Raw genomic sequence first — 18,970 nt, 5'->3', positions numbered from 1 at the left:
TATTTTGCACTAAATATAAACTCTGTAATCAAATATAATATTCTACGAAAAAATTATACGTCAAGCTAAGTATGGCGATAACAGATATTAGACGTAGAAAAAGCCATCCAAAAACAGAACAAACAAACAAATAATAAATAAATGGATGAAAAGAGAGAAGTGATTGCATGAACAAGATGACGTGCTCATCTTTAAATTTCTCTTTTTACCAAAGCTCCCTGTTTCTGCTTTTGTCTTCGTCGTTACGCGGATTGAAACATCTTACCACTTCGATCGAGTTGTCCTGATTCCACTTCCACATCGTTTTGAAGTAGTGTTTAATGTAAAATCGAGCAACAATAAGTCAATTAGGAAGGTTAAGCGACAATTAATTGGGTAGTCCCGCATGTACATTTGATAGATCAATCTTTCTGAGTAATCGTAGAAAGTTTCTGAGAATTCTTTAGTCCCACATCTCGAGTGACACTCACTTCAAATTTAGGGTTCGGTTCTAGCAGATGACGTTAGCCCGAATGCAGACTTCGAATTCACTCTAGGCTTGAAATCACGAAGGAGACCGTTAGAAGGGAGCTGGGAGTGTGTCCCGGCATAGTCTCTCCGACGCTGAAGTCAGATACTGCGAATAGAGTGAGAGAGCAGCTAAGGGTGTTGCTGAAAATCAATATATTGAATTTATGAATTGAATACTCAAACTTGGTATTTATAGGAGCGTACATGAGATCCATCATGGGCCACTTACCTAGGTTAGGAATGGGCCAGGGGTCCAAAGTCTTGTTTGGGCCTGATCTTGATGGGCCTATTTATAGGGTATCACCAATCTCCCCCTCTCCAGTCGAACTGAATCGCAGGTTTGAAATTCGATTAATTGCGTTGCCCTTGGTTTGCAATATGTGAGACGTGCATTCTTCCTATGCTGTCTCTTAATCTCCAAAAATTTGGAAACAAATTGAATCACCTTCTCTTTTTGAATGGCCAAGTCTGCGTTGGGCTCCCCTACAAATAGTCATCCATTCCCCACTTTATTCTCCTCTCAACACACAATATTTTCTCCTCCTCACCCTTGTCTACGCATGCCTCCCACCTGTTCGACATATTGCCTCATCCCATTTCGACGCTCCTCCCTCGCCCACGCTTGCGCTTTCTCGCCTGACTTCCCCTTCTCGCCAGCCCTCGCTCCTGCACCACATCCGCGCAGCCTCTCCTTAGCCTCACGTCGCGTAGCATCACGCAGCTTGCTCTCGCCCACTCCACCCTCGCCACATCCTCGTCCGTTGCCCTTGCCCCGGTCTCTCACAGCCCTAGCCGCCTCACCCCTCGCTCAGCTCCTCGCCACGCCTCGCCTCTATCTCCCCTCGCCTCTCGCCCCGCTCTAGCCAGCCCTCGACTTAGCCTCACCTCGCGCATCATTATGTAGCTTGCTCTCGCCCACTCCACCCTCGCCACATCCTCGCCTATTGCCCCGGTCTCGCCTAGCCCTATTTGTCTCGCCCCTCACCCCTCGCCCGCCACGCCAACCCCCACCCGAACTCTAGCCTTCGCCTCGCCCCCTCGCCTTCCTCTCCCCTTGCCTCGCCACAGCCCTTGCCACTCCAGCCTCGCCCCTCCTCGTGCATCACCGTCCTTCGTCCGCCGCCCCTTCGCCACAGCCACACGCCACAGTTTGCCCTCCTCGCACCCATATTGAAGGTACACTTCAGACTCCTCACCCTCCATACATCAAGTTCCTCGCCCTCTCACCACTTCAAGCTCGTCAACTAGAATCTAACCTTCACCCTCACCATCTTAAACTTCTTTACTAGGCTCCAATATTAGTAGGAAAATTATGAATCATCACCCTCCATATTTCAAGCTCTTCACTCTCACCACCTCAAGCTCATCTACTAGAATCCAACCTTTACCCTCACCACCTCAAGCTCCTCTAATATGCTTCAGTCTTAGTAAGAAAATAAAACTCTCACCTCCTCATCTCGTAACTCCTCTGCTAGCCAGGCCTTAGCAGGAAAAATGAAAGATCATTATCACATTTCCTCCCCACATAACTCCTCTGCTTCATATAGCATTAATAGGAAATATGAAAGACTTCTTTACGTCCTCTGTTAGACGATGCCTTAGCAGAAAAATAAAACTTCCACCTTTTCACCCTCTGACTCCTCTGCTAGGCGATGTCTTAGCAGGAAAATAATAAAGTTCAATCTTCCCAACTCTTCTCCTCTACTAGGCATATCCTAAGTAGGTAAAATTTAATTTTCAATCTCTCCAACTCTTCTCTTCTACCAGGCATGGCTCAAGTAGGAAAATTTAATTTTCAATCTACCTAACTCTTCCTCTCTAATAGACATAGCCCAAGTATGTAAAATTTAATTTTCAGTCTCTCCAGCTCTTCTCCTCCACTAGACACATCCCAAGTAGGTAAAATTTAATTTTCAATCTCATCACCTTGGCTCCTCCACTAGGCGTATGCTCAGTAGGTAAAATTTAATTTTAATTTTCATCACATCTTCTCTTCTACTAGGCTCAGCCTAAATAGGTATTATAAATCAATTATTTATATTCACAAAAAACTCTGTGAGAAGATAGTCTCTCATGTATCAATTTAGTGAAACCTATATTCTGTTTGGGTCACCATGAAAAAGAATTACTTTTTATTGTAAACACGGATAAGGTTAATTCGTCTCACAAATAAAGATACGTGAGACCGTCTCACAAGAAACATATTCATTGTTATTTGATAGTTAATCAACAATGATAATAATTAGGAGAATGATATTTACATTTGGGCAAAAATTTGTGTGAGACAGTCTCACGGGTCATATTTTGTGAGACAGATCTCTTATTTGGGTCATCTATGAAAAAGTATTATTTTTATGCTAAGAGTATTATTTTTTATTGTGAATATCAGTAGGGTTGACCAGTCTCACAGATAAAGATTCGTGGAACCGTCTCACAAGATATCTACTCTTACATTTTTGTTAAATATACTCCACTTCACCTTTTAAATTTAATTTTTAACAAGATTACCCTAATTAATTATATTACTTCTCTTTTTTATCCATACATCCATTATTTTTCTTTATTATAAAATGTTGTTCTACCAAAAAAAACTTAAATGTAATGTTTTTTTATGTTAAAAAAATATGTGTTATTTAAAAAGTTAGTCATACCTTTTTATTATATATAAATATAATATAAAATTTATAAATTATACCTAAAAATTTTAGGGAATTTTTTTATTCAAAATACTTAAGAATTTTGAGATTTTTGGGTGCCAAAATATTCAATTTTAAAAAACATGTGAAACAAATTAAAATTTGATATTAAAATTAAGATCTTCTATTATCTTCTATTATTATAATATATTATCTTATGATTAAATTCATAATTTTTTAGAAATAAATTTATTATTTTGACTCTATTTATTTTATGTTGGTATACACTAAATATTAGAAATTAATTAACAATAGAGTACATTTATAAAATAATAAACCTTAAATTATTATGATAATAAGTATTGTAATATATATATATATATACTCCAACTAAAATAATAGCAAAATTTAAAAGTAGTGTTAATCAATTAATTAAAATTTAAATTTTATTGCAAAATATCATAATAATGTCTCTTGTGATACGCTCTCATAGATCTGTATTCGTGAGACGAATGATTAAACTAAAATCCACTTTAGACCAATTTATGTTTTAAAGAACAATACATATATATTCAAGATGATGGAAATTTTAAGATATAACATTTTTTAATCAGATTTTTTATATGTAACCTTTTTGACGTTAGCATTTAATTACTTTTTATTTATAATAAATATTTGAATATTAATTTATAAAAAAATAAATAAATACTTTGTTTTACCAAGATTATATATTATTTATTTAATGAACATAAAGTAATAAGTTATATTAGTTGAATTAACTACAAACCAAAGGGGTCAATTTCAAATATAGAAGAGCTGAAGTATTGAACAGTGATTTCACAATATCTGGACTCTATAAATAGCAATTATGCTCCACAAAATCGAGGGAAAATAAATTATACAATTGAAATAAGAAGCCCGGATGAAGCCAGTCCTCACAGAACCCGAAATGGACGCGGCTCGTCGCTGAGCTGGAAATGGACGCGGCTCGTCTGCTGATCCAGCTCAGCGACGACTCGGCGGAGAGCGTCGGAGAGGAGGCCAAGACGGCGGAGCGAAGAAGCGAGGAAAGCGTTGGGGACTCGGCGGAGATATCCTCCGTGGTGAAATTAATTACACAAGTTCCTGAACCCCTCCCCCGCCGGCGAAAGAGGTTCCGATCGATCGTTGATCTCTACAGCGCCACCGCACCGATAACCAAAAGGCAAGGTAAAAAATCCATCGCCTCCCCGATAGATTCCAAATTAAAAAACCCTAAAATTCAGAACATATAGCTCGAACAATTTAAAGAAATTACAAATAAACCCCTACTCTTTTTTCTTCTTCCGTAAATTATTTAGGTTTTCTTCTTCTTTTTTCTTCGATTCGATGTGTATATGTAATGTATGTACGCATGTATGTATGTCAATAGCTGTTGAATGATCATAATTAGCACTTTTTTACTTGATTTTATCTGGAATCATCATAATTATTACCAAAATCTTTGTTTGTTCATTTTTTTCCATTCATCTGTTAAAATGTTAGATTAAATAATTTGCTAAGTAAAATACCAAAAAATTTCTATAAATTGACGATGAGACGTAGCATGCATGCAATTTTGTGGAGTTTTTGTTTTTTTCCCATGTTGAATATATAAATAATAATAATTATTAAAGATTAACGGTAGTAAATCAACGATAAGTTATGATCTTTTGCATGGGTTTTATAAATTATATTTTAATTTTGAATTCAAATTATTATTATTTTTAAATATATTGCATACAAATTAAGTTTTTTTTTTTGGGTATTTTTTTTAAATCAGTCACTATTCGTACAAAGTAAATGTAGACGTTACTCATCTTTATTGCATACGACATTTATTCAATCATTCATATTAAATGTTTTTTTTATAATCATTAGTCCATACCAGCAAACGTGTGATATTTTTATAAGGTAAATTATACTTTTGATCTAATATTTTTTTTTTATCTTGTTTTATATTTTTTGTCCAGTAATTTATATGATTTTTTTTATTGTTCATCATGTTAAGATGAATTTGCATATTTAGTCATATAATTTGTATGTTTTTTTTTTGTTTTTTAGTCCTGCTAACAATGCATTTGCACTTTCAGTCATGTAACGTGCATGTTTTTTCTTCGATTTGGTCATATTTTTTACCCGAGTTAGTTGAGTTTCTTTTCAAATAATATTCTAAGAAAATACAACATGCATGAAAGTTTTCTTTCAAAAATCCATGTTAGCATTTACGTCCGCCAAAAGAGTGCTAAAAATGGGGGAAAAAAAAAGAAAAAAAAGTAGGGTATATGACTAAAAATACAAATTTACCATTAACATTACCAAAAATGGAAAAAAAAAACATACAAGGTTAAATACTAAAAATTCAAATTGTTAAAAGGACCAAAAGTTGAAAAAGTGCAAATTACATGTAATTTCTTCTATTTTAATATACATTTGTAACATATTTTTAGAAAGTCAAAATAAATCTTACAATAATTTACATTTTTTAAAAAAAATTAACCAATAGATGGATTTTAAGTAAATAAATAAAATGTATTATTATGTTTTAGCATTTACTTTAAGTTATGAAAATTTAAGGAGATCAGTTTATCATTTTGTAGTATTTCAATAACTTCTCTTACACTCAAATTTTAATGTGAGACAATGTAAGTTATTATTGTACATTAAAAGCTCAACAAACTACATAAACGAGCCAAGCTCGAGTGGCTCAATAAATTATAAATTTTAGACTATTTTAGGATGCCATATAAATTATCAATAAAAGCTAAAAATAAAGAGATCATGTGGAAAAATAGAAAGTTCCAAAGATACTTTGTTCCCAAAATATACAGATAAACATATATTTATCCCATTGGAGAAGTACATGATTTTGTAAGGAAATTGTTCACAATTTTAAATATATCACAATGTTTTTTAAAAAAAGTTATAGAATGAATTTTTAAGATAAAAGATAAATTGATTCTAAAATTTTTTTATGATATAAATTTTTTTATAAGCAGTTTTTAAATAATTTTCGATTATTGTCGTTGTACCTCCATCTTTGTAACTTGGGCTCATATTAACAAGGCCTAAAGCCCAATACATATCTGCAAAGCCAATTGTAATAGTTGGCCCAATACCTTTTCAACACAAACGAATGCAATAGATGTCAGCCCAGCTGTGCAGGGTTTTTCTTCAACCGAAACTCAAACCTCACTCATCCTAGAAGCGCAGTATTCAGGTACGAGCCGTTGCTCCTCAGGACTTGATTTTTCTTAATGGAATTCCATTGCATTTTATGTGAAATGAGAGTTTGTCTAACGAACTATCTATGGATTTTGTTTCGTAATTTTCTGTACTACCGATCTCTAGATATTAGGATAATTACGTGCCATTGTTTTTTTGAATTGGCGTAGAATTTGAGATTTTTTCTTTTGATGTGGATATGGTGGCGATTGAGTGATTGCGAATGCGAGTTTCTTTTTAATATTTTCTGAGTTCTTGTTTTTCGAAGGGTGACGGGGGGGAAGATGTCGCACAGGAAGTTTGAGCACCCAAGGCATGGATCCCTTGGTTTTCTCCCGAGGAAGCGGGCTGCTCGTCACAGGGGAAAAGGTAACTATGCTGTCGGATTTATTAATGACATAATGTTATCGTTAGTCGGTTATCCGAGTGGTGTTGAAACGAATGTACTTCAATGGGAATGAGGTGAAAATAAAATATGTAATTTTGAAAAAATGCGTTCTCTCAAACTTGTTGCCAAATGACTGACTTTCACGTATCTTGTGAATCAAACTCTGCTACATGTTTACTGTTTTTTCGGCCATATGTTCATGTTTGCGTAATTGCTTCTATCTTTCCTTTTGGTGCTCACTTGATTTGTCATATACCATGCAGTGAAGGCTTTTCCCAAGGATGACCCCGGCAAGCCCTGCAAATTGACGGCCTTCCTGGGTTACAAGGCTGGAATGACTCACATTGTCAGGGAAGTCGAGAAACCAGGATCAAGTAATTTTTTGTCCCCTAAATTTCTACCATTTGGTTATTCTTTTCCTTTAACATTGACGAGTTCATTAAGTGTGGAATTTTGGTTAAGCATGCAGTTTTTTTGTTACCAAACTCTCCTTTTTTCTTCTCTCGTGCTTCTTTACCAAACTTCCATTTGTGTAATGTTTCTTTGATTTTTAGTGTATTCCTAATTCTAAAAATAACAACACGACACACTTATTTGGATGCAAACTACTGGTTTCTTTTACAGTTCCATTTGCATTGAGTTTGAAAATCTTTTGTTTGTGATTTTCTATGTTAATGTGATGATACTCTATCAATAAAAATTATAATTTTCTTCCTGACATTTATGGCTAGTTTTAGGTGGCCTTAAGTATTTCTAACTGAAAAAAAGAATTGTTTTAGTTTTTGACTTTTGCTATATTAAAAACATCTGTGAGTTGCTTATAACTGTAAGCTTGAAATGAAATCTGATTTGGAATTGATCATTGTAGAACTTCACAAAAAGGAAACTTGTGAGGCTGTCACTATAATTGAAACACCACCCATGGTGGTTGTTGGAGTGGTTGGGTATGTGAAGACTCCCAGAGGACTTCGCTGCCTTAATACAGTTTGGGCTCAGCACCTGAGCGAGGAAGTGAAGAGAAGGTTTTACAAGAACTGGTGCAAGTCTAAAAAGAAAGCCTTCACCAAGCATTCGAAGAAATTGGAGACTGATGAGGGTAAGAAGGATCTTCAGTCCCAGCTGGAGAAATTGAAAAAATATGCTTCCGTTATTCGTGTGCTGGCTCACACTCAGGTACGGACTCCATCTTAATTTCTTATTCTGTTTAATGTTTTGTTTGCCATGAATTAAACCCTAGAATCAGTTATGAACTTGTTCTGTTAAATATTATGTGTCGACGTAGATTCGGAAGATGAAGGGATTGAAACAGAAGAAGGCACACTTGATGGAGATACAGGTGAATGGTGGAACTGTTGCGCAGAAGGTTGACTTTGCATATGGCTTCTTTGAGAAGCAGATCCCTGTGGATGCTGTTTTCCAGAAAGATGAGATGATAGACATTATTGGTGTTACCAAGGGGAAAGGTTATGAAGGTGTCGTCACACGATGGGGTGTTACCCGTCTTCCCCGCAAAACTCACAGGGGTCTTCGCAAGGTGGCTTGTATTGGTGCATGGCACCCTGCCAGAGTTTCCTTCACGGTTGCCAGGGCCGGTCAAAACGGTTATCATCACCGCACTGAAATGAACAAGAAGGTCTACAAGCTTGGCAAGGCAGGGAATGAGGAACACTCCGCCAGTACTGAGTTTGACAGGTTGAAATATCATACCCACTGCTTTCATTATCATATGAAGATATACGTCCAATTTTTCTGTCACTTGCATTTTTTAGTTCAATTCGTCATTTTTTCTCTTCTCGTCAATTGTTATCTATGAAGTTGGCACTTTTTCTAATATGAAACACATTACCCAGGCTTAAACTGTTACAACTTACATTTTGGAACTTCGAATAGTAGAGCTACCATGCTCCTACTCCTGTATGCACGTCTTGGTTGATATCAATTATAATTTTATTCATTTTGTTGATAGATTCCTCGCATGAGCAAGTTTTTGTTTCTTCTGAGCTAAACTTTGTCAAATGAAATTGTGACAGGACTGAGAAAGACATTACACCCATGGGTGGGTTTCCTCACTACGGTGTTGTCAAGGACGATTACCTCATGATCAAGGGTTGCTGTGTTGGTCCCAAGAAAAGGGTCGTCACTCTTCGCCAATCACTCCTCAGTCAGACCTCTCGTGTAGCCCTCGAGGAGATTAAGCTCAAGTTCATTGACACCTCATCCAAGTTTGGGCATGGACGTTTCCAAACAACTCAGGAGAAGCAGAAGTTCTATGGTCGAGTCAAAGCCTAGTAGCTTTCTTAGTAGAAGAGATCGGGGTTGCTCGGGTTGCGTTCTATTAAGGTTAAGTTTATTTTCCTGTATTTTAAACCTATTTGTTGCTGGTCTTGAACTTTTGTCTTGCTCATTGGTTTATAGTGCGATACACTTTCATACTGATTTTTTTTTGCAAGAACTGTCTCCTACAGTCCTACGTTCTTATTTTTTCGGTGGGGGCGCAGCATGACATCACTTTTTCCAGTAAATAAACTATTTTATATGTATCCCAATTTGAAATCTAAATGGCTGTAAATTAAAAATTATTTAATTATTTTTATAACTGAATAATTATTTTAATCCCACATTTTTTAATAGTATTTAAAAACTCGTTTAAGATCGACTAAGTATCAATGTTTTAGTGCACAAGAATTCATTTATTTTTTAAAATAAATTTACTTTCAAAAAAATCTATAAGTATTAAACAAAAAATTATAAATACAAATAGAGCATGTTTATTGATGATGAGGTTATTTTTCACATTATTTTGTAGATCTGTATGAAATTATTACAATTTTAATATTTTTATATTTTCTAGAACGTGAATTTATTCATTTAATCTTAGTGTTTAAACATGTACGAAACTTATTTAAAGAATAAAGCTTAAAAATTAACCATAAAACTTCATTATGCTTCGTGCTTCTTAAAACCATGCTAGCAAGTGATATTAGCAACGCATAATATTGGATAGTTGAAGGTCGTGATGAAATTGAGATAAAGATTTATACTTTACAACCTAGGTGGAGTTCAATGAAAATACTAAATATTATAATTTTGAGATTTTTGTATTGTTTAAAAATTTGAGAATTTATGCAATAGACTATATTTATATTATACATAGCTTGATTATATTTCTTTCTCTTTTCTGTATCTTGATTATTAAAATAATATATCCCTATAAACCGAGCTTTAAATAGGGTGATAGTCATTCTTCCAGCTATTTCCCTAAGAAATTCTCCGGTTATGACTGATTATTTGGTCTTTGTCGAAGTCATGTCCCAAGATTCTCCGGTTATGACTGATTATTTGGTCTTTGCCGAAGTCATGTCTCAAGCGATTATGATTGATATCATAAGACTCATTTCTAATAGTTTAATGAATCATTCTCTATTGAGATCAATTGTTCATATTGCGATTCTCATAATTGATGTCCAATCATCTATGAGATCTTTTCTGCTTTTGAAATCCAATACATCAAGGTTAAGCATAATCACGTGAGGATGTATTGATTCAAAAACAATTTTTCATAGGGTGTTTGGTGGAATTTGATTCTTTCTTGACCTTATTCCCACTGGGTGTGCTTTTCCACTAACTTAGAAATCATTTTAGGGTCCTCCCATGTTTGTATAATAGGATCTCACATTTTTCTTTGGTGATTCTTTAGAAACTATTCTGTTAACTAAAGGTTGTTCACACTTGATTGTGTTCATTTTCAGATCTATGACCTCGAGGTTTACAAAATACTCTGCAAGCTTTTGGAGATCATCGAGACCAATCATTTTTACTGTTGTCATAAGATTATTTTCTTTTTTGAGATAATTTTGATGAGATTGATCATTTTCTTGTCATCAGTTAAAGGTTTTTCCACTTCCTTGTTCTTCCATCTTTGATGTAAAAAATGTTCGATACCAAAGAATGGTGGTAACTTTCAAAATCTTATTGCTAGAGCTGGATTGTTCGTCTAGAGTTTGGAGTTTTGTTTGAATATCCTTTAAATTTGCATTAATTTTTTTCTTAATTTTCAAGGATTTCTTTAATTTTTTGTAGTACATAATATAACTGATTATCATAATTTTATACCATCTTTTTTATTTTTCTAAAATCTTCATATAGTTTAGAGGAATTTGAAACTATTTCTAGGGATCTAATGTGTTGAATCATAATTTTTCCTTAATAGTTCGATTCATTTATATTTGCTTATGATATATAACATTGGTTAGATCTTCTTGTTTTAAATATTTCAATTTATTGGAATAAAACTTGAAAATAATAAATATCGAACATATGTTCGAATCCATATTTTGATAAAAATCTCCACCTCAACAAGATAGGTTACTAAATAATAATAATTTAGTATGTTTGGAATCAAAATCCTGAGCCCTATACCATTTAAATGACCCAATGTAACGAAACCAATAGTATTTTGGGTATTTTTGAATGTTTCTTAGTTTGAAAGTCCAAATTGGGTATAATTTAAAAGATTTAGGAGTAAACCGATATATTAAAAATAAAATTGAGACTGTAGTTAACCATTTGAGACTAATTTGAGTTTTCTCCGACATCATATATTAATGTATGACCACGGTTTTCTTTTTTACCGAGGAGACAAATAATTTTATTTATTTATTTTTTTGTAATGAATGAACAAAATATTGAGAAATTATAAAAACGTAAAATCATAATTATTGATACTCATGTTTTCCACAAAATTGGAAAAGGGTAATTTTGTGTCAACGATTTCGTTTCTAGAAGTGATGGTTCGGGTTTCAATAAAAGTTGGGAGGTAAAAACTTGTGTGAGACGGTCTCACGGGTCATATTTTGTGAGACGGATCTCTTATTTGGATCATCCATGAAAAAATATTACTTTTTATGCTAAAAGTATTATTTTTTATTGTGAATATCGATAAGATTGACCCGTCTCACAGATAAATCTTCGTGAGACCGTCCAAGTCGGAAATAGAACCGTATTGGTTTATTTTTTGGTGTATTTACATTTGATATAAAAATTTATCATTATTAAATTATATTTGTTAATATTAAAACTAATATAATATACACGGGTTGAGAAGGCTTTGGAAGAACTCCACTGATTCTCCCGCTACACCTCCCGCAATCCCCACTCGTTCGCACCAAAAACCCTAGTACATTTCCCAAATCCTGCACAATTTCACCCGCCTTTCCAATCTTGTTGAAGAATTGTGTGAATAATGGGGAAGGATGAGGATGAGATGCGGGGAGAAGTGGAGGAGCGTTTGATAAACGAGGAGTACAAGATTTGGAAGAAGAACACTCCTTTTTTATACGATTTAGTCATCACCCATGCGCTGGAATGGCCCTCGCTCACCGTCGAGTGGTTGCCCGACAGGGAGGAGCCACCGGGCAAGGATTATTCCGTGCAAAAAATGATTTTGGGAACCCATACGTCCGAAAACGAGCCCAATTATCTGATGCTTGCGCAGGTTCAGCTTCCCCTTGAGGATGCGGAGAATGATGCTCGACTTTACGACGATGACCGCTCTGAATATGGTGGATTTGGATGCGCCAACGGAAAGGTGTTCTTCTTTCTCTTTTCGTCCAATTTACTCGTGCTTGGCTCTACTTCCTTGCTCTATAGATTTTGTTGGAAATAATTGTAACTTTTCCCAGTAACAATTAAATTTGAGTATTTAAATAAATTAAAGTTATTTATTGTGAGAAAATCCACGGTAAAGCCAAACAGCTGGAAGTAAGATATCAACTGAGATAGACAACTCTACACAAGTGGTGGAGCCTGAATTCTACTGGAATGTCCGGCATTTCAGCACTGAAAGAGCATAGGTGGAACTCGGTCAAGATCAATAGCCAATTTTGAGTGGTAGGGGCCTCAACTCAGATTAAGCAAAGACTGTGAAACTTCAATCGGAATTTGGTTTAATAGAGATAAAGACAGTTCGCCTGTAAAACAAGTTAATAGCACAGAGTCCTATGAAACTCTTGATATTTTAAAAACAGATTCTCCCTCACAAGCGGTTGATTTGGGAGTTAATGGATAATGGTTACAAATTAATATTAATTAAGCCCAAATAACTACGGTCGAACAGTAATTGTACCTAAATATGATCACTCAGAACTAGAAAAGAACACAACACCAGCAGCAAATTACATTATTCTTCTTTTTTTGACTGAACCATTACTTTCATTAACATAGATTCCATTCTCTTTTGACAATGTAACTATTTGTTTATTTCAGGTGCAAATTATTCAGCAAATAAATCATGATGGGGAGGTCAACCGAGCTCGTTATATGCCTCAGAACTCATTTATTATTGCTACCAAGACAGTTAGTGCGGAAGTATATGTTTTTGACTACAGCAAACATCCATCCAAGCCTCCTTTGGATGGTACATGCAACCCTGATTTGAGGCTGAGGGGCCACAGTACCGAAGGGTATGGTTTATCATGGAGCCAGTTCAAACATGGTCATTTACTGAGTGGTTCTGATGATGCCCAAATATGCTTGTGGGACATAAATGCAGCTCCAAAAAATAAGGTTCTCGATGCATTGCAAATATTTAAGGTATGTTATATGGAAATTTTGGCTAGAAGTTCCGGCTCATGGTGAAAAGTAGTATCAGGTTTTTGTGTTTTTACCTTGAGATGCATGATTTCTTTGAAAATAAACTCACATGTCCTGGTTGTAGATTCATGAAGGTGTCGTCGAAGATGTAGCCTGGCATCTCAGGCATGAATACTTGTTTGGTTCAGTGGGAGATGATCAATATCTGCATATATGGGATCTCCGGACTCCATCTGTGACCAAGCCTATACAATCTGTTGTTGCTCATCAAAGTGAGGTCAGTTTCTAATTTTCTATTTTGATTATTTTAAACTAGAAGGGAATAAGTACATTTATTCTTGTGATTCGCTCATATAAATCGAAAATATAAAGTAGATTAAACCTTTACAGTTCTGTCTGATTGAATTCATTCATTTATTGACATTGATTTCTCGCTCATGCAAGTTCCCGAACTATAAAAGGCTAATCTATTAGGAAATAAATTGGAAGCCCTTTCTATTTTGGAAAGAACGTGTCCTTTATTTTCTAGTTGAGGTGTTGATTTGAGGTGAGATGGGTTTTCTGTTTCAAGTTTGTGACTTTTGATTGATAATTTAACTTCATATCAAGGGTTGAAGAAGGGAAGAAGGGCATTTGATTTCGGTTCCCTTCGTTGCTAATTTGGACAAGCTATTTTCTTACTAGTTACCTTCTCTATAGAAATGTTTCATGATCTTCAGGACATGTTAATTTTCCTTTTTCCACTTCTGAAAAAGAAAATAATATAAATCCACAGAAATACATCACCTTTTTGCTCAAAATGAAATCCGCACTGGCTTGGACGACTACTGTTTATTAAATTATTGTACAACGATAATTTTTCCGCCTGAGGAGGTGTTTAGGACACTCTCCACGTGTACCGGTACTCTTAACTAACTGATGCTTTGTCCATTGCTTGGTTTGCTTGCTCCAAGGACCATCCATATAATCAGATTGTCACTGCCTTTTAGATTTCAATGAACTCCCAATCAAGTTCTTTTATTTGCATATTTGGTAGGTCAACTGTCTAGCTTTCAATCCATTCAATGAATGGGTTGTTGCAACGGGGTCCACTGACAAGACTGTTAAATTATTTGATTTGCGAAAGATTTCAACAGCCCTTCACATATTTGATTGTCACAAGTAAGGAATCTTTCTTATAATTGTTAAAAGTCTTACATTCTATATTTCCATTTATCTTATCAGACTTGCTATATAGCCTCACCATAATTGTTAGGCCGCCATTTGTTTTAACCTCTAGTCTGCTTTTAACTGCTCAACAGGGAGGAAGTTTTCCAAGTTGGATGGAATCCAAAGAATGAGACCATCTTAGCTTCCTGTTGTCTTGGCAGGAGACTTATGATCTGGGATCTTAGCAGGTGATTTACTTATTGAGCTAGGAGTGTTGGTTTTATCACATAATATTTTGTATTCTTATTAACAGCAGTCGTCCGGTCTCCTAACTTGAAAGATGCTGATATTGCTACTATTAATTTCATTTCTTTTTTCTTGGCAGGATCGACGAAGAACAGACTCCAGAGGATGCTGAGGACGGACCACCAGAGCTGTTATTCATACACGGCGGTCATACAAGTAAAATTTCGGACTTTTCATGGAACCCGTGTGAAGATTGGGTGATGGCAAGCGTCGCTGAGGATAACATACTACAAATTTGGCAGATGGCGGAGAACATTTACCATGATGACGATGATTTACCTGGAGATGACTCCACCAACAAAGCCTCCTAGCTCCTCTAGGATTATGAATTCTAGGACAACTAGGCATTTCGTGCTTTAACTTCTGGTGTTCTATTTTCCTTAATATTTTTGTAATGTTAAGTTCTTCAGGTTTGTTAACTGCTAATGATTGATCTGCTTTACTGTACTGGTCTCGTCTGAACTATGATTGTACATTTATCCCGATTCAAGTGCGGGCTGATTAAAGACAATCTGGATCTGAGATTGAATACTTTAAGGTATAAATAAATCAAAAGTAGAGAGGATTATGAGATACGAGGAGGATTATTAAACATCTTTCCACTCCCATTGTCATTATTAAATCTGTCGATTATGAGCACTTCTAAACACAACTAGTAAATTACAATTTTCAGGATCTCCATTCAAATCAGTATTTTATACATCTTTTCTTTTAATTATACCTGTGGGAACACCATAACAAACTGGTGAAGCTCCAATGAGTTAACCAAGAGTGCAGGCTTCTCTAGCTAGTGCCATAAATGATCCAATCCTTCGTCCATGATTACATGTCGATGGCTTACGATTCTGTGCAGGTACATGACGTTTGGTACATTCGGCTGATCTTTCTCTCGACCAAGCATTGAGCATCGTCTTCCCAAATCTGTCGATATCTTTGTCTGTTACTTCCCACATATTAGCTATGACAACAAGTGACCCTGCTACCAGGTAAGAAATGGGAGCCCCTTGTGGTACGTAAACTCCTTTCAAATAAAGAGAACCACTACTGCATCCAAGAAGTAGAGAAGCAGCACAATTGTTGAGTTTCTAAATTTCACGACCTGGAATGTATTGAGTTCCTGAAATATCGAATATAATGAAAATCTGATCAGTAAAGTTCAATAAAATTGAGGCATAGTGGATGCACAGTGAAATTAATTGTTTTCTCTCACGCATTTTTACCACTTCCATGGCCAAAATAGATAACAAATCGTGGTTTTCTAAGGCATGTGTCAGTTCCTCACTTGTATGTACAGATCCAGACTTTCCCCATGGTGGGAAGTTTGTTCAAATAACAAAAATGGATTAGCATGTGAATATGTGCATAAAATGCTTGTTGATGATGGATATTCAAAGTTACAGTTAAAGCAGAGAACTTGGTTGTCTTAGAATTTTTTTTGGTTTATTTTCAAACTTTGACAGTAAAAATGTAGATTAAAATACCTCAATGTTTTGATCTTTGAACCTATTCTCGAATTCAACCTGCGTCTTCCTGAGATCAACATCTGGATTCAACAAATAATATGAATTCAGGGGGGGTCTATCAATGGAATGGCTTGAATAGTTGGTCCTATGAGTTCTTGGTTTTGGCAGCATCTATCAAGTGTTGCAAAAATGCTACCAACAGATGGGATTCGGTAGACCTCCTGGTTTCTCAATATTGGCAGATTCTCCCATAAAAGCATCTGCAGACAAAAGTTATGATTCTCAACAGTATGAGCGTAGGAACTGGAAACAAACAAGGGACGTAGTTATTTTGTATCATTCCAATCGCAGAATAGTAGAGGAATAAATATTTCAGAAAAAGGGGAGTCACAGAAATCTTCCATTTACTGGGAGAAAAATTCTGCTTAAAGTCATTGGAAGATCATTTAATGACATTACATATAAAAGCTACCATGCAACAAATAATTATCAATTAAAGGACACACGGCATACCTGCAGCTCAAATCCATAACCAAAATGATTGTCCTCGAGTATTCAATCAGGTCAAAATTCTGGGATGTCCTGCCGTTGTTTTGAAGGATAATTGTAATATATTTTCATAATTGTTCTCTCTTTTAGATGATGCCTCAGACCTCAGACTGACATAGCAGTTTTTGCTGATAATATGTTGCAAAAGATGCTCATCTTCTTCAGAGAGCTTCTTTTGCAATGATTCAAGAAAACTGAGATCAGTCCACTCTCCCAAAAGAAAATATTTCCAAGTTCCTAGCCACGAGTCTTCCATATCCCTGCATATGCATGGCATTTTGATATGGAGTTGGCCAATTTTGGCAAAAACACTGCAACCTACAAGTGTCAGACAACATACATTCAGATATGGAACTTACTTCAAGAATTTAGACATTCATTCATCAAGTTTGTTTCTCTGCAACAACCACAATGATGTGTTATCCTTTATATATGTCAAGAACTAGTCCGATGATGAATAATAATTCCCCTCTAATACATGTCTAAACACCGGGGCTGTGTCATCGATGGCAGAAGACACCCAAGGACACTGCCGCCGCTTGACAAAATCTTTGCAGTCAAATACAACTGCGTTGGAACTTGAATCAGCTGAATCTTCAAAAAAGTTAAACATCATGTTAAATTCAGCATGAGATAATGGAAGTAAATTTTACAGCAGAACATAAATACTATAAGACCTTCCAAACCGGTATGCACAGGGAGAAGTATGACGTGCTTACGATGTACTCATCATCGATTTCTTCATTTTCAGGTTTATTCAAGAATCGGAAATATTTGTACGTTGTAAAAACGGTTGGATCAATTTTATTTATATGGGTTTATATGTGAATAATTATGTGTTTTTGGTTGTCTATTAAGTTAAGCCCAAATAAAGTGATCAACTAAGGTTTCGGTTTATTGAGCTTTAATATATCTAATAGGTTGTGNTATATATGAGTCATGGTTTCCAGATCTCGCGTTATTATGTTCCCTATTCTCTGTCCCATTAAGAAAATAGTTTTGATGAGAAACTAAATGATTCTCTTAAGGAAAAACCGCGTAGATCTGGAAGATCAAGGCACGTTCTAAAGAATTCAAAAATATGTCTTCAAGTACGCTTCCGCTTAAGTTTTCCAGTCAAATTCTTAATGATTTAGCACGATAGATTCTGCGGTTTATGGGTTTTCCCAAACAAAAACATCAGTGGCATTTCTTCTTTACCGTGATCGCCACATTTACCTGCAGAGGCAAAAAAAGTTTTAACAGAGCGTCTGATATTGGCCTTTTTAAGAGTGTGTTTTTTTTTTTTAAACTTTTGATCTTTTTCCTAACCTTTATCTATACTATTTTATTAAGTTTGAGACACTTAGAGTAACTAACTTTGGTGTCATTGCCTATTTTAATAATTATATATATTAATAAAATTTTAATGCAAGTTATATGTAGTTCAGCAGATAGAGTGATTGTTTTTTGGGGTTTAGGTTATAGGTTCAATTCTTAGTCATTTTTTTATTCTTTTATTTTCAATTTATTTTTTAATTTATATATCAAAATTACAGTGTAGTCCTTCACTATTTTTTATAATTATATTTTGATCCTCATTTAAATATAAATCAAATGAATTATAAAAAATATTATACAAGCTCGCGTCGGTGCACTAGTTTTTATGGATTCGTTGCTGATTTCTAAGGACATGCATAACACGTAGATATTGTCCAGTATTTAATTATAATTTAGAATTATTATTGACCGAATTTTCTAAAATATATATTGACATATATTAGATTTATATAAAATATAAAATACCTATTATTAAAATTAAATAACCAGTGTCCTAAAATTCGCCTCGCCCTAGATCCGACCGCACCGAAAATGTGACAGTCAGCCAGTCTAGACGGCCTTAGGGTGGTAGTTTGCGGAAGTAGTCTGGGAAAAAGTGATTGTACTTGTTATAACCGTTGCGGTGACAGTCTTTCGGAATTTTCAAGATTTCAACGAGAGAATAGCATTCTATCGTGACAAGATTGGAGCATATCCAGTAGAATTGGAAACAAGTGGGTTTATCTAGCGTTAAGGAACTAACTGATATATAATCAATTGTGGGTCAGTTGATATGATAAGCCCATTAACTTACAAATGGGCTTAGTCTTTTGACT

The 18,970-nt window shown here is 35.2% G+C and overlaps 2 protein-coding genes across 3 annotated transcripts; both read left to right on the top strand.

Annotated features, from left to right (window-relative positions):
• The first annotated feature begins 6,249 nt into the window (after positions 1-6,249).
• LOC140956640 (large ribosomal subunit protein uL3-like) lies at positions 6,250-9,211 on the top strand. Its single transcript, XM_073413475.1, has 6 exons — positions 6,250-6,384; positions 6,658-6,758; positions 7,041-7,151; positions 7,646-7,950; positions 8,060-8,469; positions 8,808-9,211. The coding sequence occupies exons 2-6, from the start codon at positions 6,674-6,676 to the stop codon at positions 9,064-9,066; spliced, it is 1,170 nt and encodes a 389-aa protein (XP_073269576.1). The 5' UTR covers positions 6,250-6,384; positions 6,658-6,673; the 3' UTR covers positions 9,067-9,211.
• A 2,657-nt stretch (positions 9,212-11,868) lies between these two features.
• LOC140957450 (histone-binding protein MSI1) lies at positions 11,869-15,354 on the top strand. Of its 2 annotated transcripts, none has more exons than XM_073414721.1 (6): positions 11,869-12,364; positions 13,042-13,368; positions 13,493-13,645; positions 14,405-14,529; positions 14,670-14,765; positions 14,903-15,354. In XM_073414721.1, the coding sequence occupies exons 1-6, from the start codon at positions 12,020-12,022 to the stop codon at positions 15,132-15,134; spliced, it is 1,278 nt and encodes a 425-aa protein (XP_073270822.1). In that variant the 5' UTR covers positions 11,869-12,019; the 3' UTR covers positions 15,135-15,354. The 2 variants fall into 2 exon arrangements, with proteins under 2 accessions (XP_073270822.1, XP_073270821.1); XM_073414720.1 differs by having other exon boundaries at positions 14,667-14,765.
• Positions 15,355-18,970: the final 3,616 nt, after the last annotated feature.

The sequence above is a fragment of the Primulina huaijiensis genome, chromosome 14 (assembly GCF_012295235.1).
Source record: "Primulina huaijiensis isolate GDHJ02 chromosome 14, ASM1229523v2, whole genome shotgun sequence".
In the NCBI taxonomy this organism is placed as follows: Eukaryota; Viridiplantae; Streptophyta; class Magnoliopsida; order Lamiales; family Gesneriaceae; genus Primulina; species Primulina huaijiensis.
This window is presented reverse-complemented; position numbering and strand designations above follow the sequence as displayed.

Excerpts from the sequence above, each read along its gene's own strand:
- LOC140956640 (XM_073413475.1), top strand. The coding sequence starts at position 6,674 with ATGTCGCACAGGAAGTTTGAGCACCCAAGGCATGGATCCCTTGGTTTT. Across the intron at positions 7,152-7,645 it reads AGTCGAGAAACCAGGATCAA|AACTTCACAAAAAGGAAACT; the intron begins GTAATTTTTTGT and ends TGATCATTGTAG. Across the intron at positions 8,470-8,807 it reads GCCAGTACTGAGTTTGACAG|GACTGAGAAAGACATTACAC; the intron begins GTTGAAATATCA and ends AAATTGTGACAG.
- LOC140957450 (XM_073414720.1), top strand. The coding sequence starts at position 12,020 with ATGGGGAAGGATGAGGATGAGATGCGGGGAGAAGTGGAGGAGCGTTTG. Across the intron at positions 13,369-13,492 it reads ATGCATTGCAAATATTTAAG|ATTCATGAAGGTGTCGTCGA; the intron begins GTATGTTATATG and ends TCCTGGTTGTAG. Across the intron at positions 13,646-14,404 it reads TTGTTGCTCATCAAAGTGAG|GTCAACTGTCTAGCTTTCAA; the intron begins GTCAGTTTCTAA and ends CATATTTGGTAG.